Raw genomic sequence first — 27870 nt, 5'->3', positions numbered from 1 at the left:
TCTATAAATCTGTTAATCATAACTTCTAACACAGCACAAAACCAATAACTGCACTTTTCCTTATCAGCATGGGGGGAGGGGGACAGCAGGGAGACCTGTATGCTTCAGACCACTGCAATCTAAACTTTCGACCTCACCTAAGGTTACATTAAAATGCTTACTGAGGGAGAACTTAGGGCAAATTTGTAACTAATCCTTTATTACTATAAAATGATATGCTCAATTACAGTTGGTTAAAATTTAAGAAAATAACTTCACTCAAAGTAAAAAAAGTATTGTTTGCAACATAAATTGACAAGGAAAGTATGAGATTACTTACTCGAATGTACGCAATGACATAGGTCAGCAAATAACCTCTCTGTCCATTATCTTCTCCAGCTGCCAATCCACTGTAATGAAAGACGTGTTAGTAAGTTTCCAATGAACTATTAAAAATATTTAAAAAACCAAACTGGTATGATACCTTAAGATAAATGCTTAACAGATTAACATATATTACATTGTATCTCATTTTTATTTTACTCTCGTTTATCATAAATCCATCACAGAGCCTGAATCAAGGGAATAAGCCTGAATAACAAAAATCTGGGAATAAGATTCCCAGGGAATAAGGGAATAAGCCTAAATAACAAAAATCTGAAAGCACTTTTAATATTTCAGTTTGGTCATTAACTTCAACCTTTTATTGATCACACAAATAAAACCGACTCATGAACTCAACTACTTCTACCCGTATTGTCAAAAGAATATTAGACATGAGAAACAAACGTAAATAATCCTCACAAGCATAAAATGATACTTCAGATACTCTTATTATTATATTCTTATTCACATATTCATTTACTATTATAATCTTATTCATATGTAAATATGTGCAATGAATGACTAGGATCTTCCAAATACCAAGATATTTCTTGAACACTTGAGCAGATGGTACAGTATTTGAAGTATTATTTCATGGAACTTATGAGTTAAATGAGACAATACATACCTGGAAATATTAAAGTTTTTGAAGCAACATGCAGACAAGTATAAGTCCAACAGGTAAGGTCTTATTACTTATGAACACATGAACTGTCCCTTTCAATTTGAAAGGAGTTTTGTCCATAGAAATTGCCATTTGGTGATCTGGTTAGAATTAATCCATATAACATATAATTCAGTCTAAGTGCTCTGCTTTGTGAAAGTCAGTCTTAATTTAAAAGACTATGAATGATTATTGATTTCCATACATTCATGATAAACTTTTCATTTTTGCTTCTTTCCACCAGCAGGCAAAAATTAAATTTTAACTATTCTTTTTATAATTTTTTTTTAAGATTTTACTTTATTTTTAGGGAGAAGAGAAGGGAGGAAGAAAGAGGGAGAGAAACATCAATGTGTGGTTGCCTCTCACATGCCCCTAGTCGGACACCTGGCCCACAACTCCGGCATGTGCCCCTACTGGGAATGGAACCAGCGACCTTTCGGTTCGCAGGCTGATGCTCAATCCACCAAGCTACACCAGCCAGGGCAAATTTTAACTATTCTTAACCAACTAAATAAAACTTACCCCAACTCTCAAAGCACTCATTAAAAATTCCTCAATAAATCCATGTAAAAAAAAAAAAAATCTTTCCTTGTGACTTTCTTGGGTAATGGTTAATAATCAACTGTTAATGTCTCTCTTCTCAATACCCAAGCTGTACCTCCTTGTTCTCAGGATGCCAAACGCTCAACAATGGTGTTTGCTCAAGACTCAGGTCTTGAGATTGTGTGACTTGAGCCTCTTCTGGAAGAATCATTTCTCTTTATGGCTTTAAGGAACAACTTAAGAGTTAAATCCTTTTTCTCTCTGAAGTTTTGCTTCGATTTTGTGGTAAGTAAATAATACAATGTAGATGTACCCTTGGTCTATACAAGTAATTTAAGGCATTTTTAGGCTAGGATAAATGGGTTAATCAGATTTCCTGACTTGGTGTTATAGGTGGATATACTCAAATTAGTGTCATCCGGAGAGTGGCAAAGGTTGACAGAAGCAGCTCTAGTCTTGAACTACTTGGGAACAGAGTATAATAAAAATAAGGGGGCTGTTTGTACTACCAAAATGTTAATGAGAGAGGAAGACAGAACTTAGGTCAGGCAGCTAAGAGTGAAAAGTAAGAAACAGAAGAGAATTCTGGGTTGGATGTGTATGGATGTGAGGCTTGGGTAGGTAGTCAAATAAAATTCCAAAACAAAAACAAAACTAGTCAGAAAATTGCGGTGTAAGTGAGCAGAGGAAAACAGCTGAGCCCATAGCTCCGTTAGCTGTGACACAGAGTCAGACACTGAGTCCAAAAGAGTAAAGAACACTACAGATCTCGGAAACAGGAACAATTCACTGTGGCCTGGTGGCAGAAGGAAAGAAAAGGAAGAGAGAGGGAAGACTAAAAAAAAGATGCAGAAGATCTGCCCCGGAAATCTTTGAGAGGGTGCATACTAAGTACGTATTTGGTGAGAAGTAACACTGAGTAGGACTGTCTCTCTTGTATCAGGATGAGAAGAAGTCCTACTCTGCAGTCCCAGACCTACCCATTTCTCTTTAGACCCTATTCTAGTATCTGGTGGGACAGGGTGGCGCGAGCTGGGTTCCGAGCTCGGTTCCACTTTGGAAATCGGTGTGACAAACCACACAGAAACATGTATTTTCTTATTTGAGGAAGGACTCAGATGTTCATTCTAAATTCATAAACCCCAAAGGAAAAGACAAGTCATTCGGGGTTTGCTTTACTGAATCACACATTTCTGGGCAAATTTAGCCTTTCAGAACTTCTCTCTTTTTTTTAGCTTTCAGAATATCTTCTAGCCAAAATTACCTTAAGATATAATATATAAGTAATAGTAGGGGCTTAGAAATTGCCACTTTTGTAGCCACTCAAAAAAAAAAAAAAAAGATTCAAACTGCTTTATGTTAAAGTAGCAACATCCATCCCCTACTTCCTGCTCCCTACCACAAATTTCAAACATCAATTAACAAGGTTCTTAAACAAATTTAAAGTGATTTTGTGAGGGAGGACTGGGAAGATGAATGAAAGAAGAATGAGAGACAATCTTTTTACATAAAAGAGCCATCTGGTGAACCTAATCACTCTCATGTTGAATTACACTAAACAACTTAAGCGCACACTTTAAAATAACGATAACATATTACCTCAAATTCTACGGTAAGACGTCAATACATTTGTCATGATTGCTGACAGGTAATGTTTATTCTGCTTAGCTCTTAGAAGTTCAAGTACAATACTAGCCAACACAGATAAACAACCAAAGAATGATCATTCAACATTTGGCTATTATGTTCTGTTGGATTATATGTGTTCAAAGGTACTGAACAGTGTTTGGGTGGAGGTGGAAGGCAAGGAGGAAAAATGGCTAAGATAAAAATGTTCTAAACTGTTGGGAATACTACATTAAAAACAATCAATTTGAAGCTAATGAAGTGGTAACTTAATGAAAACTTTAGCAGAATGAAATTTAGTGGTGCTTTCTTCCATGTAATTATGCAGAAGGAGAAGTGACTGAGGAACAAGGGTTAGCAAAGTGGCATCTTAAATTAGAAAAACATCCCTGAATCTTCCAGTTTTTAGAACAAAGAACTAGTGCCTATAGAGAACTGGGCGCAAAACAGGACTTCTCCTAGAAAAGCGCACGACGGTATTTCCGAGTATCAAACAAATCAAAAGACCCCTATGCCGTGTGCCTGATGAGGGACTGGATTGTTCAACACGAAAGATTTCTGCCTCTAAATGAGGGGAGCCAGGATGAGAGTCTACTAAGAAACTAATAACATAACTAAGATGTAGCAAATAATAATAGCAAAAAATGAGACCTCAATGAAGCTCTAAGCTTTTAATGCTTCACCTTTGCTTTGAAAAGATATCTCATTTACCATAATCTATGTTTAATAGATGAATTTGATACAAGGGGTTTTTTTAGTATAAGCAAACTGCTAGAATTCAATCAATAGTTCTGGGGTCTCAGGATCAGCATCTAAAGAGACCTGGATTCATCTTAACGATGATTCATTCTTACATTTAAGTTGTAAATGGCTGGTGTTCAGTGAGAAAAACAAAACTGCATTACATGAAAAGACAGTTCATGATAGTTGGTGGCTCAAATTAAATAAAATTGACTGAATGGTTCTGCCAAATACCTAAAAATTAAAATACGCTGGGAAAAAAATACTCACAAAGAATTAAAATTAAGTATAATGTATATGATATATTTTAAGTTCTAGAGGAGGAAAAAAAAAAGACGGGTAACCAGAAAACTGTTAGTTTATATATTTAAAAAAGGAAAATAAATGGAGTCCTGATAAATGGCATTTTCACTATAGTTCCCATAGATCAATCTTATAATCCATCAAGCAGACAGAAAGAAACCACCCAATCATTATTCAGTTGGTTATAGACATGAAATGTTTTCTGTTTCTTTATACTAGCATAAAACAATAAGTGACAGGGGGTGGAGTACAGGTAATTTATCAAATACTTTCGATTAAACACAATTTCCTTTCAAAAACATAATTATAGCATTTTTATATACAGGGCCCGGCAAGAAGTAACGCCTGCTTGAGTGTAGCTGGTGGGGTAATAATATAGGTATAATGGTTTAGTTTTAATTTGAACATTTCACTTAAATGTCATAGGGTGTGCCAGAGTGTGATACTGTTATTAAGAATTGCACGCTTATGATTTTGTAATAAACAAGGGGCGTTTTTTGTGTCGAATCCTGTATATATTACTACCACTAAATAGTAATATGACTATGAATTTTTTCCTATTTCACTCTAGCACAATAAATAGCAAATGTTATAAAATTTGCATTAATGGAAAAATATAGTACTTAATATAATCATGTGTATGATTATATGTGGTTATATTAAGTAATCATATATTATATTAAGTATACACAAGTAAGAGCAACATAGAGATCTAACTTCCTACAAATTTTTGAAGTAACCAACACAACATTTTAAGTTACACTACCACAGATTTAATCCTAGAAAGGGAACATTAACAACTGCTTGGAGATATCAGAATTTCAGCATAACTTTCTCTTGGTATTTTGAAGTGAAAGCCATACCCAAATTTTGCAGCAATGTCATATACTTGTTTTTCATGCTGAAGAACCTTCTCACGGTCCCCCTCAAACAGTAATGTAGCGACACTTATTTGACTTGGATCAAATCCTTTAAACTACAAAAAAAAATTATTATTACAGATAAATCTTATCCTACAAAAGAGTAAATCAAAATACATTTTGTTCCTTTTTTCCTTCTGACGTGGGCTCAAACACAGCAACTCTTTAAAAATTGAACTTTGGAACTTCACATGGCAACCAAAAGAATGTTTAGTGCACCTATTCATGTCATCAAATTATAATAAAACTATGAAAAAACACTGCACTTCAATGTATGCCTTGGTGTCAACTATGATGACGTATTGGTATGTAAACACAACAGATAACTTGTAAGAATTATAACTGTAAGAAAGAAGTCAATAAAACTACCAAAATGACAGAAAATAATAAAGCATGGGGGGGGGGGGTAAAAACGAATAGCATGCTTAAATACTACAATAACTCTTATTAAATAATATTTTCAAAGGAGACTTTACAAATAAAGTTAAAATGCAAAACACCTAAGAATAATCTTAAAAGAAAAGAGCTAACTTCATTAGGAAAACATGTCTAAAAGATTTAAGACATATGTTCCTGAATGCATAAACTAAGTATTATAAAACCTGCCAACTCTTGCCAAATTAATAAACTAGCTTATCTTAATTCTAATAAAAATCTCAATGGACTTCCTAATATAGTTCAGAGTTTCTAAAATTTTTCTAAGATAATAAACAGGTAGATGACAATGGTAACAGGAAAATTTCAAAAAAAGAAAAAAAAAAAACCCAAAAGGAAGTACTAGACCTACTGCAATTAAATCCATTTACTTTTTTAGGAACAAAAAGCACATTAAGCTCATTAAAAAGAATTTGATCCATTAAAAGGGAGTCTATTTCTTGGATAAGTATATAAGATGTTGTGGACATGGCAAATCAGTGTAGGAGAGGCAGGGATTCGTTAGTAAATGGTTCTGTCACAACTGGCTAGCAATTGGGGAAGGAAAAGGTAAAGATTATAATATATAGATCTTTATCTCACATCATAAAAACAAAAAACTTCAAATAGTAATAAAGATAAAAAAAGTTTAATTCCCATTTAACAAAATGGCGAGAGAGGAGAAATGGTCCTTCTCATAGTTCTGGAGGAAGGAAGGCTTTTCTAAGCTTAGAAGTAATTAATCATAGGAAAATATATAAAAATTTAAAACTTTTGCACCAGAAAGAAAAACCTTTATTTAAAGGGATTCACTGCCTGGAAAAATTATTTACAACGTAGATGCAAAGGCATCTAATAAGCCCAAGCACCAAAGCACCAAGAAAAACCACGAGGCTCCCACCCTGAAGCAACAACCCTATTCAACTAATTCGCACAAAAATCGTATCTAGCAAATACAGGGAAATGGTCAGTCTCATTGGAGTTTCAAGAGACATCAACTAAAATAATGTACTGTATCCCCCCTGGATTCAGTAAATTTAGAACATAAAACAAAAATCCCACCAGCAACAAGGATGCAACAGAAAAATGGTACACGTGTATTGCCAGTGATAGTGGAAGCCAGTATAAACCTTTATGAAAGGAATTCAGCAATCCATAGTTTTTTTAAAAAAAAAACCCATATTTTTATTTCACTGCTAGATATCTACTATAATGGAAAAAATTCAAACTATAAAAAGTGTTCCATGCATAGAACTATTGAATGCAGTGTTATTTTTTAGGTACTTCAAACCTGAAAAAAAATAATTTCTGAAATCAAATGCATCATTGATTTACTATGATAAAATATTTATTCTAAAATGAAAAATAATAATTATGAAATGTATGCAATAACATGGAAAAACATACTTATAACAGGTACTTTTTGAGGGGCAGAAGGCAGGAAACAAAAATCAATTAATATCCTAACCATTAAAATGTTAGCATTTTCTAAAAAACATTCTTACCTTTGTAATATAAAACTTTTTTAATCCATCCAAAAATGATGTAAAAATAGAGGAAACCTGAGGTTTAAGAGCATGACCTAAGAAGAAAAAAATTAGTATTTCAAATTATTAACAAATTACATGTTTTTCAGAAGATCAAGAGAAAAGCGAATGTTTTCAAAGCCTTAATTTTTAAAATCTGTTACATATGACATATTATTGATATTAAGATCTACATCTTTTACCTTTATTTTCTTTCAAAAGTCACAAACAACTTTTTGTTTATAAAATCCCTTCTTGGTTTTTTGTTTTTTTTTAACTCAAATTACTATATGTAATTAATACTACACTTAGTTTAGGTTTTCTTTCAATGGTATACTTTATGCATAGTAAAATCACTTCATTGATTTTTACTTCATTAAGACCACCCAATGGTGACTGGTTTTACTTTTATTTTTTTAATTATGCAGAAACCATGCAGAACTATAACCAAATATGGAGTCAATACCACATTTAAGGTTGTTTCTTAATTAATTCTTATTTCATCTAGAATTCTTGGCATAAAACTAGGAATTGCTTCCTTAATCACACCCCGAGAGTTAAAACTGTCCCCATACCATGAATGGGGTCTCAGAGTCTGTTAAATTAACATCTCTGCCTGCAGACTGAGCTTAATTGAGTGAAAGTCTTTACTGTTTTCTCATTGTTTTCAGAGTAGCAACTTCTTAACTCTCATGACTGTTACATTTAAGAGTCACACATCTGGCCTTAGTGATCCGAGTCCAATTCAAAAAATGTGGCATCCATTTACACAGAATTTTTATAAAAATTGTTAAAGCCCCTAGTAAGTCTAAAATTATCTTCAAATAAAAATTTTGTTACTAAAAAGAGGCTTTAAGGTTTGGGGATTCAGTTTATATTTAAAGTGTGGGTCCCTTCTTTACAATAGGTACACACAGCAAACTAGTTTTTTGAAAAACAAACAGAAGTCTAAGGAAGAAACTATTACTTGCAGTCTTTTTTTTTCCATTCACTTTTTTTTAAGTGAGAGTGTGAATCTGGAATATGTATTATACTTCTATTGATTATAATACAAAACTGCATTTCGTAAAAACCCAACTACCACGAAGTCTTCACCAGAGGCTAAGAATTAGGCATCCACGCTGTAACTGAACAAAGGAAACCACAACACAAACGAAGGCCAGATTATCTAAGGACCAACCTAGCAATCTTTCTGAGCTCCTGGATCATAAGAGGTTTGTTTGGGGGTTTTGTTTTTCTTTTATTGTAACCTGTCAGCGATGCTTCTCTGGCATAACCAGTGCTTTAATAGATGCCATTTCTAGCATGATTAAAGTCAGAAATGCCATATCATCAAAGTATTCACTTTCTGTCACAAATGGTATTCATTCTACTTTAACAATTGGAAATAAACATATAAATATAGATGTGTGAGTGTGTGTGTTGTGTTCTTGCAAGAAATTGAAATTGTATGTTCCTCAAAAAATTCTCTTGATCCACATAATCTTTACACAAAGAATGAAGACTTCAAATGTTATGACTGATGTAAAATAATCCTAAGGGCATATCCTCATCTTAACACATTGCATAATTTCTGTAAATGCTAGTGGGGGGTAGTCACATATACTCCTGATACTGAGTTGAAGTGATACCTTTAGAGCATATTATTGTAACAGCGATACTAACTTTTAAGTAGGTCAAGTATTACTATCAATTGGGCATATTAGCTTTCACTTACTCTTTGATTAATGTTGCCTATCAAAGTGATTACACTCTAAATATATTCCAGCGATTGTGTTTTATCTTTTACAGTAAATAAAGTAACTGACAACAAACAGCAAGTGTTGGAGAGGTTGTGGAGAAAAGGGAACCCTAGTGCACTGTTGGTAGGAATGCAGACTGGTGCAACCACTGTGGAAAACAGTATGGAATTTCCTCAGAAAACTAAAAATGGAACTGCCTTTTGACCCGACAATTCCACTGCTAGGATTGTATCTTAAGAACCCTGAAACAACAATTCAAAAGAACCTATGCACTCCAATGTTCATATCAGCACAATTTACAATAGCCAAGTGCTGGAAGCAACCTAGGTGCCCATCAGTAAATGAATGGATCAAAAAACTATGGTACATTTACACAATGGAATTCTATGCAGCAGAAGAAAGAAGGAGCTCCTAGCCTTTGCGACAGCATGGATGGAACTAGAGAGTATATGCTAAGCGAAATAAGCCAGGTGGGGAAAGACAAATACCATATGATCTCACCTCTAACAGGAACCTAATCAACAAAATGAACAAGCAAGTAAAATATAACCAAAGACACTGAAATTGAGTACAGGCTGACAGTGTCCAGAGGGGAGAGGGGAGGGAATTTCAGGAGAAAAGAGTGAAGGGTTTGCAGGAACAACTATAAAGGATGCAGGGACAATAACAGGGTAGGGTGGAAACAGGGAGGGAGGTGGGGAGGGTTGGGGGGGGGGGGAAAGGCAGAAAACTGTACTTGAACAACAATAAAAAAAATAAAGTAATTGGTTTCCAAATTTACTAGCTGGACAGTTTGATTAGTGAATTTTGTGTCGTTACAGTGTTAATTAAATAATTTAAAGGGACTTAATAAACATCTACATTTCAAAGAAGTAATCTGAGACAGTGGATCAGACACATCTGGGTTTAAACACAGCTCTACCACAAGCTCTAACTTGTGAAATTGGACTGCAATTTTACACCTTTGAGTAGTTTGTAAACGAGGAATACTACCTTGAACAGCTGCGAGGAGATACGTGATAAATTATGCTACTGATAATGTGCTTACTAGCATTAGCACTATGCTGTGCACTATCCAAGATTTGCTTAACCTCTTTTGCTAATTTAATGATTAAGTCAGTCAACGTGCTATGTAATAGATTCAGGAGATATAAAAATGAATGAGAAACATTCCCTACATTTTACAAACTTTACTTCAGAGAAGAAATCTGTAGATCATTTCAATATTACTCACTGATACATATCATTTCAACATATTGAAAAGATTTCATTTCCATAGAATGTTTAAGCTTTTCATTTAACTATTTCATTATTTATAGGACACATTTATCTTAAACTTTTATCAGTATTATAATATTTTCAAAGTAATTTACTTGAAGAAATAAAAGCCTGTAACGGACATAGAAAACTTCAATTAAATCTAAACTACTCTTAGATGGAACGAACAAAAACCTGTCTATCTTAGCCTTTGTATTTATTATTGAGCAATCATTCCCATAATTTCATGGACTGTTTTGGGGGTACTTAAATTCTATAAATTTAAATACGAACTAAATTAGAATTTATGGAAAATATATAGAAGAAATAAAACTAGAATTGAAAAGATGAAAAAATATGTCATAAAGTTTAACACTTTAAGCAAAATAGGGTGAAAAAGAAACAGTTTCCTGCTACTGAATTTTCCATTTGAATACCCCAATGGCTCCTTAAATGCAACCCGTTGTAATGTCTTTTCCCCAAAGTCATCATCACTTCTAGACTGCTATCTACCAATCCAATCTGTCAAATCAAAATCTGGCAGTTGCCCTCAACTCTTACCTTTATTTAACCTTCTACATCCAGTTGGCAAGCAGGCCTTTGAAAAATCTGTTCCTTACTCATTACCTCCACTGCTGCCACCTTGATCAAGGCCCCCAAAATTGGCCTCTTTAACCATTTCAACTCCTCCTTCCTGCTGGCACCATTCTAATCTATCCTGCAGAATGCTAGCGTAAGCTTCCTCAAATGTAAAGTTGATTCATTTCACTCCCTCTACAAATAAACCCCTCGCCTGACAAATCTACCCTGCAAGCCTTAGTCCACCCATCTAGCTTTAACTCCTGGGACAACTTTCACCATAACCTCTGTGTGAGCCACATAAAACTAAAATATGCCACTAAGGTTTTACAACTTCCTATTTTTTTCTAGTAAGTGAACAAATTTGGTAGTAGGAAGAGGAAGAGGACATCTTAGGCAAATTTCTATTCACCTTCTAAGATTAGCTCAAGAATCACCATCCTTTAAGAAGCCTTTCCTGTCTCTCCACCCCATCCTCAAGGAAAATTGTGCAGGCCATCAACCCGCCCTCACGTGCACACCAGGGTAGCCAGCGCCGTCGTCTTTCACAGCCCCTCCAACGTCTTGCATTCATTCATTCATTCATTCATATAATCGCTGTCCTCATTAGATGGAGAGCTTCCTGAAGGATAGGAACTATGATGTTCGTCATTCTAGCTCTGCACTCAGTAGTCTTCCTGGCACATAACTGGTATTTCATAAATTTCTGTGGCTTCATAAGCAGATTTTAAAATCACCATTTCTTACTTACCAAACTGAAACTGCTGGTTATCCATGAGGCGAATAGATGCAGGAGCACATCTCTGTTTTAAAAGAAAAAAATGTGATATAAACTTAATAAGGTAAAGAAGCTAGAGAGGTAAAATAGGAACATCATTTTTCTTCATAGATAAGTCTAAGAATTGTTTCTTCTTTTTATCCCTTTTCATAATACACAGAAAAACTCTCAGTATCTAGAATTCTAAGATCTTTCAAGGCTATCTGTGTAAAAACAGCAACAAAACTTTGCAGCATAAGATTATGTATCTAAAACATCTAAAAGTGCACGAGTATCGTGTTTATTTAGGCACACAATAAAAGCTGCAAGAGAAGAAAAGAAAGGAAAGCAGATTTTTATATTAATTTGTAATGTAAAACACTATAATACAAACACTAGCAAGGTTTAAATTAGTTACAATTTTTCCAGAGAAATAAAGTGAGCTGTACCCTAAATGGGATTTTTATTTTCTATGCAAATTTTTAACATGGTTAACCTGCTACCAAGAGGTTGCTTTCAGATTAAAACATTTATCTTCTGAGTACTACCATTTATCAATAAAATTTGAACCAAACACAATGTTGAGACTTATGGGAACCACTCAAAAGAACCAAACTTAATACACTTTTAACTGTGTATTACAATATTTTTGCTATCACTTTCTTTTAACTGGACAAATATTTCATTTTTAAAACAATTTATAATACATGTTTTATTTCACCCAACAAAATGACTTGTTAGTTTCTTATTATAAATACTATACAACTTATTTACTCCACTTTGAAACTAAAGGTGAGATAATTCAATCTATATAAAAAAGTCACTGCCAAATCTAAAGAAACAATATTAGAAAATTTTATACACACAGCATAACAAGAACATATTATCTTATACTTTATAATCCTATGGTTCCAAGCTACTTTCTTATGTCTTTATTTAATATGAGAAACAACCCTGTCAGGGTAGCAGTCCCTAATTTTATAGGTAAGGACACAGAACCAAAGAGATGAAAAGACTTCTCAGAGGTCGGATGTCTATTAAACAGGAAAGAGAACTAGAACCGAGCTATCCTGACTGCTGAATGAGCAACATTTCAAATACACCACACAGCTCCCCCCCCCAAAAAAATCACTTAAAAGACACAGCTATAAAGTCACATTTGAAACAAAAAATTACATGAAGATTATCTTATTTGCTATTTCCTGATCTTATTAAAAGTATATTGTTATAAAATAAAATAAAAAACCTACTACCTGAGTAACATCAAATCTTGGTATAAAGGTATCAATGTATTTGGGTTCAAACCTCTAAAAATGTTACCAGCTTCCAAATACCAAAGGAGCATCAATTTTCCTGAAATATCTTTATTAAATTGGGCATATCAATGTCTAACAAAACACATGAACCCTGATTAAACCAAGTTTCTTTTCCTCATAAAATAGAATATAACATACATACTTATATGTCTTGGCTTAAGCACACCAGCAAAATATGAGAAAGAATTCAGAACTACTGTCATTATTTTTTTTTAAAAAGCATTTTAAATTCCTATCAACAACTTGTAAATTCCATCTCCTATTGCCTCCCAGATTCTACTTCCCCTGTATCTATAGCACGTGTTATTAATGAAAACAACCAACACGGGCACACATACATCAGAAAACGGGGGAAAGAATATATGCCATTTAGTATGGCGACGTTCTAGTGGAATTCAACGTCTGAAACAACTAAGATACAATATGCAGGCCTTGACAAAGCCTTAGTTTGACAACACCATCCACAAAAAACACCTAGGGGAAAACTGGAATAAACGGATTACTGAATGAGTATTAGATGACATTAGGAAATTACTGATTTTCTTAGACATGATAACAGTATTGTGGTTATAAAGAACACTTTTTCTTTTAGAAGTATTTAAAGGTGAAGTGCCATATAGAGTCTCCAACTTAATTTCAAGTGGTCCAGAAAACATACACAAACATTATAAAACAGACCAGAAAGTTAATTGTTGAATATACGAGATGGATATACAGGTGATCACCACACTATTCTCGCAAAGTTTCTGTATACTCTAACTTTACAAATTAAAAAGAAGGGGAAAATAAGAAAGCTTTAGGTCACTTGCTACATATAGCAACCAATATTCAATTGCATTGAATGTGCTTTTAAATTGATAGCTGAGTCACATGAACTAGTCGGTCATACACTATTTCTATTTATACTGAAGCAGAGTAGAAGGTTAAGCTAAAGAAATTTTTTGTCTCTAAATAATTAATAAATTAGTTTTCAACGCCAACTCGAAGATTACCAAAATCAAACAACAATTTTATTAGTCTCATGTTTTAATAGTGCAGCATATTTTAAAAGTCAATAAATGGACTTTTTCAGTTACTGTCACAAGTAAATTCTCAGAAGTAAAGCACTCAAATTAAAGAAAAAAAATCTAGATTGCTTTCTGGTCCTCTGGTAATTGATAATTTGTAAATCATTGCACGTCATTCTAAAAATACAAAGCAGAAAAAGTGTCTTAAAATTTTACATTAGACGTTGTCACTACAGAGCTAATTAAATAGAAGTTCCTATCAATAGACCATTTTACTATAATTAAATGTAACTATAACTATATTTTACTAGAATTTAAAAAACAGAACAACATTCCTGGTTATGATACCTTTAGTTAAGATTAGGTTATGTTTCAATTGTTATGAAAACTGATTTGGTAGGTTTAAAAAAACCTCAAAACATTTCCTTTAAAAGTTAGAGACATCACAAATTCTGAGAATCTCAGCTCTAAATTCACTCCCATGCTATTCAATCAGATTAGGAAAGGGGGGAAAGGGTCCTTGAGTTAAAGTGACCCCTGGTGGTAGGTGATCAGAACCAACCTGCGGGAATATTTTTACGATGTGCAATGGTGAGTTAATGATACATTCAGGGAATTCAAGAAACACTCATACAAAAATTGCTTATTTGAACTGCAGTTAATGAAATAGTCAACTTCTTTCCTACTGTGATAAATGTGCCCTTACTAAAATCTCTAATATATCCTCACTTGTACCTAAATAACACTTACTAAATACTTACTAAATAGTCAGAATGGGTAAGAGAAATGGATCATTATGGGCTAATAAATGTCAATATCATTGTTTTATCTGAGCAAAGATAACAAAACACAGTGGCCTCAAAGCATGAGTATAAGACTGACTAAGTCTAATAGATGGCAATTTTATCCCGTTAATGTTATTATTGTACAAACAGAAATTTACTCAAATATATAACCTGAAAAATAAAATCACCACTCTAATTAGTCTTATTTACTTAGAAGTCTCTGAACTAACTTAAAAGCAACAGATTTCTCAATCTAACCATTTCCTCCAAGTAGTTCCTGAAAGAAACACATCAAAAGATTTCTGCAAAATTTGTCTTTATAGAGCCAGGTAATATCTCTTTCTTTTGACAGAGAAAACCAGAACTTGCATGTTATTCAAAGTGTCTTTTAATACATTTTAAATGTGTAGAATTTCCACTGTTCTGAGTTCATAAGGATAAACTATAAAATAAAAGCACTAGATGGTAGTCCTATATTTTTGGTATCATGGTTAAGGAATAAATCATCTTTGAATTGAAAAGATTTGTTTCCTCAAGGAGTAAAACAAACTTTCTGTGCCGATTCTAGAACAGCCCAGAATTCTTAGCCAGAAGACTATTTTGGAGACAGTCCACTAATCTCATACTGTATCAGAAGTCAATGCTTCAAAACCAAACCCCCTGTACAAAGCTATACACAAATTTAAACACTGAAAAGTGTATAACAGGCAACATCCTTAGTTATTATTAGAAGACAAGAACCATGTCTTTAATTTACATAATCCATTATACTGTGTTGGGTATAAAGTTAAGACCATACTATCTCATATAAAAGACACAACATAATAATTCAAAAAAGGATATGTGAAAGAGAATTTTATTAAATGCAAATTTCCAGATACAAAAGTTTAAAATGTAGACAGAAATAGTTCTTCCTCTAACTGATAAGAATTAACACCACAGATGAAATCATACAATGTTTAAGGATATTGGTATAGCCGGTCCTATTTGAAATGTCATACTGTACATTTAAACAAGAACTTTTACTAGGAGCCTACATTGTGAACAAGAAGTTTTTTTTTAAATGAAAATTATCTCTTGATTTTAAGGAATGAAATAATACATATTATGGAGTAGATACTTCCCTCCACTTATATTGAGGGAAGGGCCGGAGTTACTACCAAACAGTCTCCCCATTAATTTTACACTTTCAGTTTAGCAGGGGTGTAATGACTTGTTCTCAGTAGCTCCTGGTCCAGAGCCTGTCTTGTAACTGTCCTCAAGTTTAACATATTTTGCTGGATCACACAGTAAATCCAATTAACCGAACACTTGGCTAGGTTATTCTCTCTGCTTCAGGGAGAGAAAAATATAATTAAAAAAAAAAAGATTTAAAATGACAAATCCATTTTCTACATGTAACCAATTATTCCCAAGTTTTAATTGTTTTATAGTATAAGTGCTAAACCTCACTCCTTTCAATTTATTTGAACCCCTCCAAGATAAATCAAGCTGAAAACAGAACAACTCAGAAGTGTAACATTCTGAGATGTCAAACATAACCTATGTTATTTCTTCCCAAATCATGGTCTACATTCATTAGGGAAAAAAAAACCACCCTATCAGTTTAAAACTGTTTAAAATAAAAGTGATGGTAGGTAGAAAGGGCCATCCCTTTTCAAAAAGTAGTGAGAGAAAAAGCTGCCTTTTAATCTATAATTCTAAAAACCTAGTTTTCATACTGACAAAAAGAGTTTTTGGAAGAATGCATGCTAATTCATGCCGCAATGTTCATCTCTCAATATCACAGGGTATAACTCCTACATTTTTACTCGGGGGAGGAAAAAATCCCAAACTTCAAGAACTGCTTTGAGCTTGTTTCAACAGTTTTCATTCGAGTCACTTTTAAGCAAACAATAAAAGAGAATAACAAAATATTATATCTGACACTGATCTCGTGGTTAAAAAACACAACTTTCTCCCTTTGGAGAGGCTTTAGTAGGAAATCTACTTTCTAAAAAAGTCTTAAAAGTCACTTACCCATCTACTGAGTAAAGGTGGAGATTGTACTGGACTGCCACTTATGAGACAGAATCACATTAATCTTCCTTTCTAGCTCCCCACAAGGTAGTGAAGTACTGAAAGAGGACAATTCCTCACATGGACAAAGATCAGATCAGACCTTAGCAGAATCCTTCCGCTGCCAGTATAAGGTCGCTCAATTTATTCCCTTCAGTGAGAACAGTGGTGAAAATATACAGAGCCCACTTAGCTATTTGGGAACAATCACACAGGCTCCTTTCCAAAAGCTACTCATCCAAAATACATCCCATTTCAAAAGCAACTTGAGACTGAAAATACTGCAAAAATGAAAGCGCTATGAAATGACAGTGAGGAATTACAAGCAGCCAACTCATTATTCAATCAGGAATTTGGCACAATCATAAAACATGTACCATCTATTTTAATGGATCTTAATTCTGTTATCAGCTGAAAATCCAAATTGCAAATTGAACAATGCCTAGTGCCAAAAACCTGGTAATTTTCTCAGTTTTTCTGCCTGAGAATACTGTTACAAAGCAGGGAAGCACATACAATAACACTCTTGTCATGTGAGATTTGTACATTCTATAAACTACTATGTAAATGTCCATAAACCATAATGCTAGCATTTACCCATTTCCAGGTAAGGTAAACAATAATACTTCTCTACATGTCCATCATAGTAAAAAATGTAGCTTCTCCGAACAGTGGGATAACTCAATTGTTTCACTCATAAGAGCGGTATTTGAGAATAAAATATTATTTGGGCTTTTTAACCCGTTTCAAGTAAGGCAAGCTTTCTAGTCACACAGTATTTATCTCTGAAAACTGTCTATTTTAAGTACGAAAAACCAAATTGTTGAAACTATGGATTAGAAAGGAGCTTTCTTTTTGATCTGCTTTTTAACCACAGGGTGGCGCTTTCTATCAATCATCACCTTTATTTATCCAAGATAATTCAATATAGTTAATTGTGTAGTGAATTTAGATTATTATCACTGTGTGAATATCCAAAGAATTTTTTTAAACAAATTGAAGGACAAATTTTACTGGCTTATGCAAGGATGAAGAGAAATTTCATCACTTGCTTTTTCTGGGCACAAGTAGTTCTTCTGTTGCTTTCTACCAGAGCATATTGTAATTATTACAAAAACAACATGAGACTGTACCAATCATTTATGTTTAAATCCAACACTTTCCCTATAATGAAATCATAAACTTAAGATTTTGATATACTTGTACATTATTTCTCATTAATAAAACCTAGATGTATTTACATGCAAGTATTTGCAATGTGGAAAAGCAGATGGAGCACTCAGGAATACATAAAATACATCTACTTCTACTCCAAAGATCATGTAACGACACTAAATCTGTATTCTACAGAGTAGATGCACTGTGTAGGGGCAGAGGTGGACCAACACAGACTGAATGTGACTTCATCTTTTGTTGAAAATAGAATACATACAAATCATACCAGTTTTATAACGACTGTAATTATTTTTTAAACCTAACTTGACTTCGTGTTTATTTTGCTATAAAATATAAAGCAGTAATGGTCAATTTGAAAGATGGCATTCAAAACCTGAATGAGAGAAATAATCTGAACTGTATCTTTTAATAATAAAGCTTTTGGGGGAGAACAGTCAAGCTTGGCAAAGACAAAAAGTAAATAAAAATAAAGTACTTAACACAATGAATAAATTACAATACAAAGTAGAAATGCTGGAATAAAAAAATTACCCACTAAGGAAGATTTTGAAATTAACAAGAAAATACAATCTATTTGTGGAAAATCTTTGGTTTTATTTAGCTTCCAATTTTTCTAGGTATTAACTTCTAGGCAAATCCATAATGCTCTACAAGTAGTTCTTTTATATCTCAATACCTGGGGTGTCTTAAATTTGAATTTACTTTCTTGGCCTTTAAGTGACAGAAGGCTTGCTCAATGTTCAGATATTTACTCCTAAAACTTATCTCCACTCCTTTATTCAATCAGCCTACTTTTAAATACTGTTACCATCTCATTATTTTAGTGAACACAGCGTAATCCTTACTATACATCCCCAAAGTGCTAGTAAACTAGGAGCACTTTCGTAAGGATTTCAACCTTTAACACTCACTTATACTTTATCCCACCAAAGCAACCTGCCACAAGTTCAAGGATGTTGATTCTAGGACTATACTTCTTTTTAACCTCTCCCCTGCACCCAGAAGCAAAACAATCGAGATCAAGGGGCCTATGGCTAATTCTTGATGGGAAAAGCAATCCAGCTGACTCTAAGTAACAGAAGCCATTTGAACATTCTAAACACTACCCTTGTCAACTGTTAGATGAGGTAGTGAGTCCATACAGCTGAACTTCCTAAAAGTGGGGAACTGTCAGGAAGAACAAGTTTCTCAGAAAGCAAAACTGAACTGAGCATATGGAATAAAGAGCACTGAAAATGGTAAATATGGGAGTAAACAAACTTTTTTTACTCATTTTAAATTAAAACAGTTTCTTCCTCATTTTAAATATTCTCTAAAACAAGAGTGGTTCTCTCGGGATAGTGGGAAGATAGGACTCCTCACTACTTTTCGCTTCGGCACCCTGTCAAGTCTACAATCAATACAGAGTGCTTGCTAGTTAAAATTGCTTTGCCTCATCCAATCCTCCCTCCACTCTGCACTGGGAAACTGCTAGATAACCTACGACAGATCACATTAGAAAGCTCCTTGGCCTTCAAGATTCTAGTCCAGTATAGTTGAAGTATTAAAGAACTCCAGGAGTTTGGAGAAAGCAAGACGAGGCTGAAATATATTCTCTTAACTTTCCCCCCATTAGAAAATGTTGAAAAAAGAATTTTTCATAAACCACTGTAGTTCAAACAATGAACCAAATGCCTAAAGAAATGTAAGAACTTCACACTGATACACAGAACTAAATAGAGAAAAAAAATTACTTTGTATTACCTAGTCTTTTAAGGACCCTTGAAAATACATCCTTTAAAAGAAGGAAGGAAAAAAAGGGGATTCTTTTAGTTATAAGTAAATATATTATGTTGTATGATGCTATCCTGTATTATATCACTTCATTTAGCTATAGAATAAGCAATACTATAAAACAAAGTAGGGCCTGATAGCAGCACATTCTAAGAACTGATTAACTACAGATAATTTCTAAATTTCTGGGCCATTGACACTCAGCTATTTATTTCAATTTCAATAAATGTCTTAAGAAAAATTAAATATTGCCTAAATTCATCACAAAATATCTCACCCAAAAATAACAGAAGAAAACATAACATTAAATAAAAGGCAAAATCATTCAAAGCTATCAACCCAAGTATATATCTCACCTTGGCTTAAAATTGCACAGCACTTTTCAAACCAAAAATAGGTATATAATTATTGAAAAAAAATAGCAACTGCATTTAAAGGGATGATTTTACAATATTACCTTTTGATATAGGACTAGGTGAAAACCACAAATATATAACACAATTATATATGAAGATTCTATGTGACACATCAAAATCAATTATACAGTAGAATTTAAAAAACATAAGTATATATGTACGGGTTTGGTTTTTCGTTTACTCGTTTGATTTTTACCTGTTTTGCAATTTCCCTTAAACAGGCTACTCCTTGTTCAAAATTAGGGAAAGCTACTGAGCCAAACTTTTGATATTCAGGGAGTGGTCTGATTTTTATTGTAGCTTCTGTTATCACACCAAGAGTTCCTGAAAAAGAAGGGGGAATAATCCAAATATATCATATGCCAATTTTCTAAATCAGATTTAAATCTATTTTATTCATTCAATTAATTTATTCTATTATTATATTTAAATCTATTTGATCTATCTGTGGAAATAATGGCTAATCAAGTTTTTCTAGAAAAACTAAGCAATTTTATAATTTCTAAAAAAGTTTTTAGAATACATTTTTCTTCATTATATATAAATACTTTAAAACAATTTTAAAGTAACCTTTCTCCAAGAAGGTTACTTTTAAGTAGTTTTAAAAGTATTACAACTTACTAAAAGAAAAAGAAATATTTGAAAAACAACAGGTTTTATATCTCATATGCATTCATACAAAAGTATATATTGATATTTGTGTCTGTTATTACTGTGACAACAATTTACTGGGGCAAAAAGAACTTAACTTTCCATGAGAACTTAGGGTGATAGAACAAATTACACCTTGCCTTTTTCCATAAGAATTAATATGAAGAAAAGACAAATGCAAGGGAGGTGGCCTTGTGTGAAACAAAAAGAAGATATTTCAGAAACAAAAATTATCATATATATATGATAGCATATATGATAGCATATATATATAGAGCTAGGACCACCAATGAAACAAATGTTCCTTTTCCATTATATGGAGGAGTGGTGGACAAATCCGAGCAGAAATAAACAAGTTAAATACAACTACATGATCTAATAGCAATGCTAACATAGTTGAAGAGACATGGTTAAAAACAATTGTATTCACAAGCCTAGCTTTTCAAATCCAGTGGTTCCTGATGTAGAAATGGTAAAAATTATTATTAAAATTATTAGGAAACTGTTTGCAAATCATCAAAATGAACAAAGAAGGAAATCTTTGAAACTGTAAAACAATTACAACACCAGAAATAAATGAAAAGTCTCACAAAATCAAAGCTTCCAATAAATTTATAGTATACCTAAAATAAAATGTCAACATATAATACAAGATTAAAAATGACTAAGTCCACCAGAAGTAAATTACATTGCATTAGATCACAATATGTTTATCAATCACATTAAGAGATTTCCTACTGAAATATCAAATATGGCCCTATTATGACTTGTAAAATCACAAAGCTTTGCAAGTCTGGCCCAGTTAATATTTGAATAAAAAAAGATATATCTTGTACATTTTAAATGATAATAAAAGTGACCAGACTCTCTTTCATTTTAGCATGTTTACTGAGATATAATTCAGACCGTAAAATTTTACCCATTTAAAGTATAAAATTCAATGGTTTTGAGTATATTCACAGATATATGCAACTATCATCATAATCAAGTTTAGAACATTTTCATCACCCCCAAAAAGAAACCCATCAAACAATCATTCTCCATTTCTCCTGCACCCCTCAGTCCTAGACACCCACCTATCTATTTTCTGCTCTATTCTAGACATTACAGATACACAGGATCTTAGAATATATGGTCTTTTGTGACTAGCTTCTTTCACTTAGATAATGTTTTCAAGGTTCAATCATGTTATAGCATGTAATAAGTACTCTGTTCCTTTATAGTAACTGAATATTATTCCACTGTATGTAATAACCCATTTTGTTTAACCATTCATCAGTTGAGGGATATTTGGGCTTGTACTTTTTTTTTTTTTTTTTTTTTTACTATTTTACCAGTGTATAACAGGACACAACTCAGGAACAGTCAGAAGGAAGAGATGCACAGGGCAAAATGTGGGGGGAAGGGTACAAAGTTCCATGCCCTCTCCAGATAAAACACCCTCCCAGCACCTCCATGTGTTCACCAACCTGGAAACTCTCTAACACCCCTATTTTAGTAACTTTTAGGTAAGTTTCATTACATAGGCATGATCACTTCAGCCACTGGCAATTAGTGACTACCGTATGTTGCCACATATAACGTGCTCCTGTGAATAATGCGCACCACGTTTTTGTGAGAATTATACATGGGATTATTATACCCATTACTATACCCAGGGTACGTAATGATTATACCCATGTATAATGTGCATCGTTATTTTTCCCTCAAAAATTTGGGCAAAAAAACTGCACATTATACACAGCAAAATACAGTAATTCAATGTCCAGCCTCTCTTCCCTACCCAGAGGTCAGGGGCCAGGGCTGAATGTTCCATAGTTTTCCACTTTGTGGCTGCTATAAATCATGCTACTATGAATATGTGTACAAGTTATTGTGTGGACACATGTTTTCCTTTATCTTGGATATGTACATGAAGACAATTTCAGGACGGTCTTTTATCCTATTCCAAGTATCACCTGGCCCTCAGTTACCTTTGACTGAGGCTAAGTTTCAGGTGAGTGTAGCCAAAAGGTGGGGGGTAGGGGAAAAAGGCTCACTTCTCATACTCAGCTTTAAATGGTGGGATAGAGGCTCTACTTTGAGTAGTGTGCTAATACTGGGGCCCCAATCACCCTTATCTTGGCTTGTAAAGGGCTGGAATCTTACCAGAAGAAGCAAACCAAGAAGACTTTCTTTCCTTCCTCCTTCCCCCTAGCACTCAGCTCCTAAAGCAAGGGTGTCCTTAAAGAAAATCATGCCATTGTTCGACCTGCACCCACCCCTCCAGAGCTGCAGGCTGAAACTTTGCCTAAGGGGGAAAACACACCATAAAACAGCTCCTGATTTCTTTCCAAAGGCAATTACTTTATTTGCAACACAGCATGGAGAACTTCAATGGCCTGTAGTTTAGTCAATCATGGTTTTGTAATGAAACTCTGTAAAAGAGTAAAGAATGTGGTAAAAGGTAATGGGGAGGATCTAAAACTTACTAGGGAGTAAGCAAAACTGTAGGCCAGCTAGTTTGCCTGGGTAGAAATAGTAGGGATACTGGAAGTCCTAGATAGAGCAATCAGACAAGGAAAAAAAAAAAAGGCATCAGAATTGGAAAGGAAGAAGTAAAACTGTCTCTAATTGCAGTTGACAAAAAATTTTATATAGAGAAAATCCTCAAAACACAACCAAGAAGCTCTTAAAACTAATCAATGAATTCAGTATAGTTAAAAGATATAAGTTTAACATAAAGATCAATAGCATTTTTATACTAACAATGCATTTTATAAAAAAAGAAATAAACTGATCCTATTTACAATAGCATCAAAACAATAAAATACTTAGGAATAAATTTAACCAGGGAAGTGAAAGATCCCTACTCTGAAAACTGTAAGACACTGATGAAAGAAAGTGAAGAAGACACAAATACAATAATTAGAAAGGCATCCCATGTTCATGAATTGGAAGCATTAATATTGTTAAAATAATAGTAACAAAAGCCATCTATAGCTTCAATGCAATACCTATCAAAATTCCAATGGCATTTTTACAGGGAAAAAAAACAGTCCTAAAATTTACAGTAGTGGGAACCACAAAGACTCTGAACAGCCAAAGAACTCCTGAGCCAGAGGTGTCACACTTGCTGATTTCAAACTATACTACATAAAGCTATAGTAATCAAAACGGTATGGTACTAGCCTGAAAACAAACAGACCAGTGGAAAAGAACAGAGAGCCCAGAAATAAACTCAACTATATACAGTCAACTAATATTTGACAACGGAGCCAAAAACATTCAGTGAAGAAGAGACAGCTTTTAGTAAGTGTTGCTGGGGAAACTGGATATTCACAAGTTAAGAAAATGAAATGTGACCCCTATCTTACACCACTCACAAAAATTAACTCAAAATAAATTAACGACTTAAATGTAAAACCTGAAACCATGAAACTCCTAGAAGAAAATATAGGGAAAAGGCTACCTGACATGAGTCTTGGTAATAGTTTTTTGGAAATCACCTAAGGCACAATCAACAAAATCAAAACAAACAAGTGGAACTATATCAAACTAAAAAGCTTCTGCACAGCAAAAGAAATAATCAACAAAGTGAAAAGGCAATGTACAGCATATGCCTACACATAGCAATCGTGTTTACTATGGAAAGGGAGATGCCTGAAACACAAGGATAGAAGGCAGATTTTCCCCTATACATCCTTCGGTACCTTTTGAGTTTTTTACATGTTTGTATGTATTTTAATTCTGTATATGTAATTACTTATTTAAAAAGTTAATGCTATACACACATGCACACATATATGTAATCTTTACATTAGCAAACATGCTTTAAAATTTTAATTTTATATCAAATTTCTAAGGTACTGGTAAGAAGTGACCACATCTCAAATTTCTGTATACCCATCTGCCTCATATGTACAGCAGGCATTTTAAAGTAGTAAAACCCAGCATGAAACTATCAGTGATGTTAAGAAAATTATTAAAATAAGACTTTGCATTATTGCAAAGTTAATGAAATCACCAGAGCAAGTCTAACTATCCAGCTATGAGTTATGCAGGGAGGCCCCACTGTGAAACCAAAATACAGACTGATAGAGGTCATCTTCCATTAAGACATATTCAAATTAAGCCAGTCACAAATGGACACATCTCAATTCACTTCATCAAAAGGCTCACTTGTGTGTAGGTTTTATCATATTTATTGATTCTTTTGCTCTGAGAATATTCTGTTCATGCAGTGATATAAAATACTTGATTACATATCACCTGATTACATGCACATTATACCAATATTTTATACCAACTTAATTTTTTACAATAATTCCAAGACAATGTGACAAAATAAAGGCTAGTATGTCTTTCACTTTTCTTTCTGTTTTAATAAAAATGTATTACAATAAATTTTATAATTTTTAAATGTTTGTTCTAAAGAAAATTAAATGCTTCCATTGTTATTATAAAATGCAAGTGTTTGCTTGAAGCAAATAAAATCTCTCATAATTTGAAAATATACTTTCAGGTGATTTTAGGACTGAAAAGAATGGCAGTCATTTGATTCTGAATCCTCTTCCTTTACTTTTCCCCAAAAAACATAAAAATCAACAAAGAAAATAAATAAAACCACATAGGAACTACACCTTGAGTATTACTAGGAGACAAAACAAAACAAAACAAACAAACAAATAAATAAAACTACGACATTTAAATTACCCGTTAAGTAGAGATTCAAAAAAATAATAATAATTCCAACAGACCTTCTAAGCCTTCCAGCTGCTACAAGCTTAAAAGACCAGAAAGCAAGAACAGGCTTAAAAGATTACATAAGAGCCCTGGTTGGTGTGGCTCAGTGGGTTGAGTGCCGGCCTGAGAACCAAAGGGTCACCAGTTCAATTCCCAGTCAGGGCATGTGCCTGGATTGTGGTCCCGGTCTCCACTAGGGACATGTGAGAGACAACCACACATTGATGTTTCTCTCCTTCTCTTTCTCCCTCCCTTCCTTTCGGTCTAAAAATAAATAAAATCTTTAAAAAAAAAAAGTATTCTTTAGGGGACAGAGAAGTGTGGTACTCTTGGAAACAAAATAGTGAAAGGAAAAGAATAAAATAAAGAAAAATTACTGCTCTCACAGAGACAAGATGCTAAGCCTTCTCCCAACAAAACCACCACCATCCATAACAAGGAGCACAAAAGAGTAGAAGTGAAAGAAAAAAACCATTCTTAAACTAGAAACCCTTTCCAAGTAATAAACAGGAACAGAGAAAGGCAAATGAAATCCATTAAAAAAAAAACTGCAAGAAGTCAGAAAATGTTTTAAAAAAGCTTTCCTGCAGGTGAAAAGCTCCTCCTCCCCAAACCAACCTTGATACTAATGAAAACTGTAACACATTTCAAACTGAATTAAACATTGTCAAACAAACATTTGTGGATATGAAAAATACTTAAATCAGAATTACAAACTCTAACACTAACACTATAAAAACACTAAGAAATATTTTGTCCTATAAGTGGACAAAGTGTAAGAAATAAGAGATGATTAAACTCAAAAATAGAACAGCAGCAACAACTACAACAAACATAAAAAATGAAGGCTGAATTATAAGGAATCCAAAAGAGAACAGAGAACAGATTTAATGAAAACTTAATAAAGGGCACTGAAGAAAGGCAGGTAAATAACCAAGAGAAAATGAAATACAAAAAAACAAACTGAGAATAAATGTCAGGGAAAAACAGTGGTTGATTTAGGAAACAAGCAAAGGAAATCAGATATATGTATAATTGGTGTCCTGAAGAAGAAAACTCAAAACAATAGGGAAAACCCCCTAAAATATACCCTACAATACAAACAAATTTTCCACAAATAAAATCTGAATATACACATGGAAAGGGTCCACTGGGTACCAGAGCAAAATGATACAAGACAATAAACTCTGACTTGTAAAAGCATTAAATTTTAAAAATAAAGAAATAAAAAATTTCAGGGCCTCCAGGCAAAAAAAGGAAACAAGCTACAAAGGCAAGAAAGCTGGTATCAGATTTCTTTAAAACAACACACAAAACCAAACCAATAGTGGAGCAGAATTTTCACAAATAAGGGAGAAAAGTGTGACCTTAGGATATTTCCATCCACTCAAGCTGTCCTGCAAGAATTGAGGCCAAAGGAAAATAGTTTAGAACATCCCAGAACTCATAGGATATGTAACTGTGCCTCTCCTGAGGAATCCCCACTAAAGAATGGGTGTTATTTAACCAAAAGATGATCAGTAAAACTACAAAAAAGAACCAATAGTAAGTATCTCATCTATTTCATTCTACAGAAAAGGCTAAACGGTGGGGCATGGGTTTTTTTTTAAATGTATTATTAAACATTTTTCAGATAGAAGTGCAAATCATTGTAAGTTACTAGTAAACTCCATACACAGGAAAAGAATCCAGAGCATTTCAAATGCTTTGAATATTTATTATAATTTTCAATATATTTATCATGTTACAGCATTTAAAATGAGAAGCTGCTTGTTAAAAAATACGAAAACTTCATTAACACAAAACAAGACAAAAACACTAAACTTAACATGGTTATTAGTCACACATGGAACTTAGCAGGATAGGGAAAATAGGCTTTTAAATGGTAATGCTTTCAAGATTGTCCTCAATGATTTAACTACAGAAAAAGAATATATTTTTAAAGCTCAAGGAAAAGTGTATGATTCACATTTAAGGCAGGTTATTATTTAGATAGCTCAAAATAGCAAATAAAAATATATTTTATAAAAGAATATGATTTCACATAAAATTAGTTCCTCAATCATACTGTCTCTTGGCCTATACTAAGAAGATTCTACATTCACATACACAAAGAAATGGGGATTAGGGACCACGGATACACGTGTAAAGATCAATAATGCCAAAATAATAAACAACCACAACAACAGTGATAAATTTAACATTTACTGAGTACTTACTGCATGCTTATAAACTGCTTAGCATAATCTCATTCAATCCTCACAAAAAGCTTGTGAAGATGATTACTTTATTACTGTCATATTATATCTGAGGACACTAGGCAGAAAATCAGCTAATTGAAAGAGTCACAGAAATATAAGTGGTGAAACCAGGACTGAAATCCAGCTCTGATGGACTTCACAATTTGTGCCCTTAAATCATATGGCCTTAAATATACTCTGCATGTATATTTATAATAAAATATCATTTTAATACCTTAATTTACCCTAGAATAGAATGTTTTTATAAGTCGTATTTCTTTGCAT

General features: G+C 33.4%; 1 protein-coding gene across 2 annotated transcripts in view; it reads right to left on the bottom strand.

Annotated features, from left to right (window-relative positions):
* AGPS (alkylglycerone phosphate synthase) overlaps window positions 1-27870 on the bottom strand; it is a 142747-nt gene that overhangs the window by 34319 nt on the left and 80558 nt on the right. For both annotated transcript variants that reach the window (XM_024561455.3, XM_053918801.1), the window contains 5 exons: window positions 20166-20293; window positions 11433-11484; window positions 7083-7159; window positions 5107-5219; window positions 320-389 (listed from right to left, as the gene is read on the bottom strand). In XM_024561455.3, the coding sequence (XP_024417223.2) occupies window positions 320-389; window positions 5107-5219; window positions 7083-7159; window positions 11433-11484; window positions 20166-20293 (440 nt within the window). The remainder of the gene's footprint in view (window positions 1-319; window positions 390-5106; window positions 5220-7082; window positions 7160-11432; window positions 11485-20165; window positions 20294-27870) is intronic.

This window comes from Desmodus rotundus, chromosome 2 (assembly GCF_022682495.2).
Source record: "Desmodus rotundus isolate HL8 chromosome 2, HLdesRot8A.1, whole genome shotgun sequence".
Taxonomy (NCBI): Eukaryota; Metazoa; Chordata; class Mammalia; order Chiroptera; family Phyllostomidae; genus Desmodus; species Desmodus rotundus.
The sequence above is the reverse complement of the archived record's forward strand: the minus strand, read 5'-3'. Positions and strand labels throughout refer to the sequence as shown.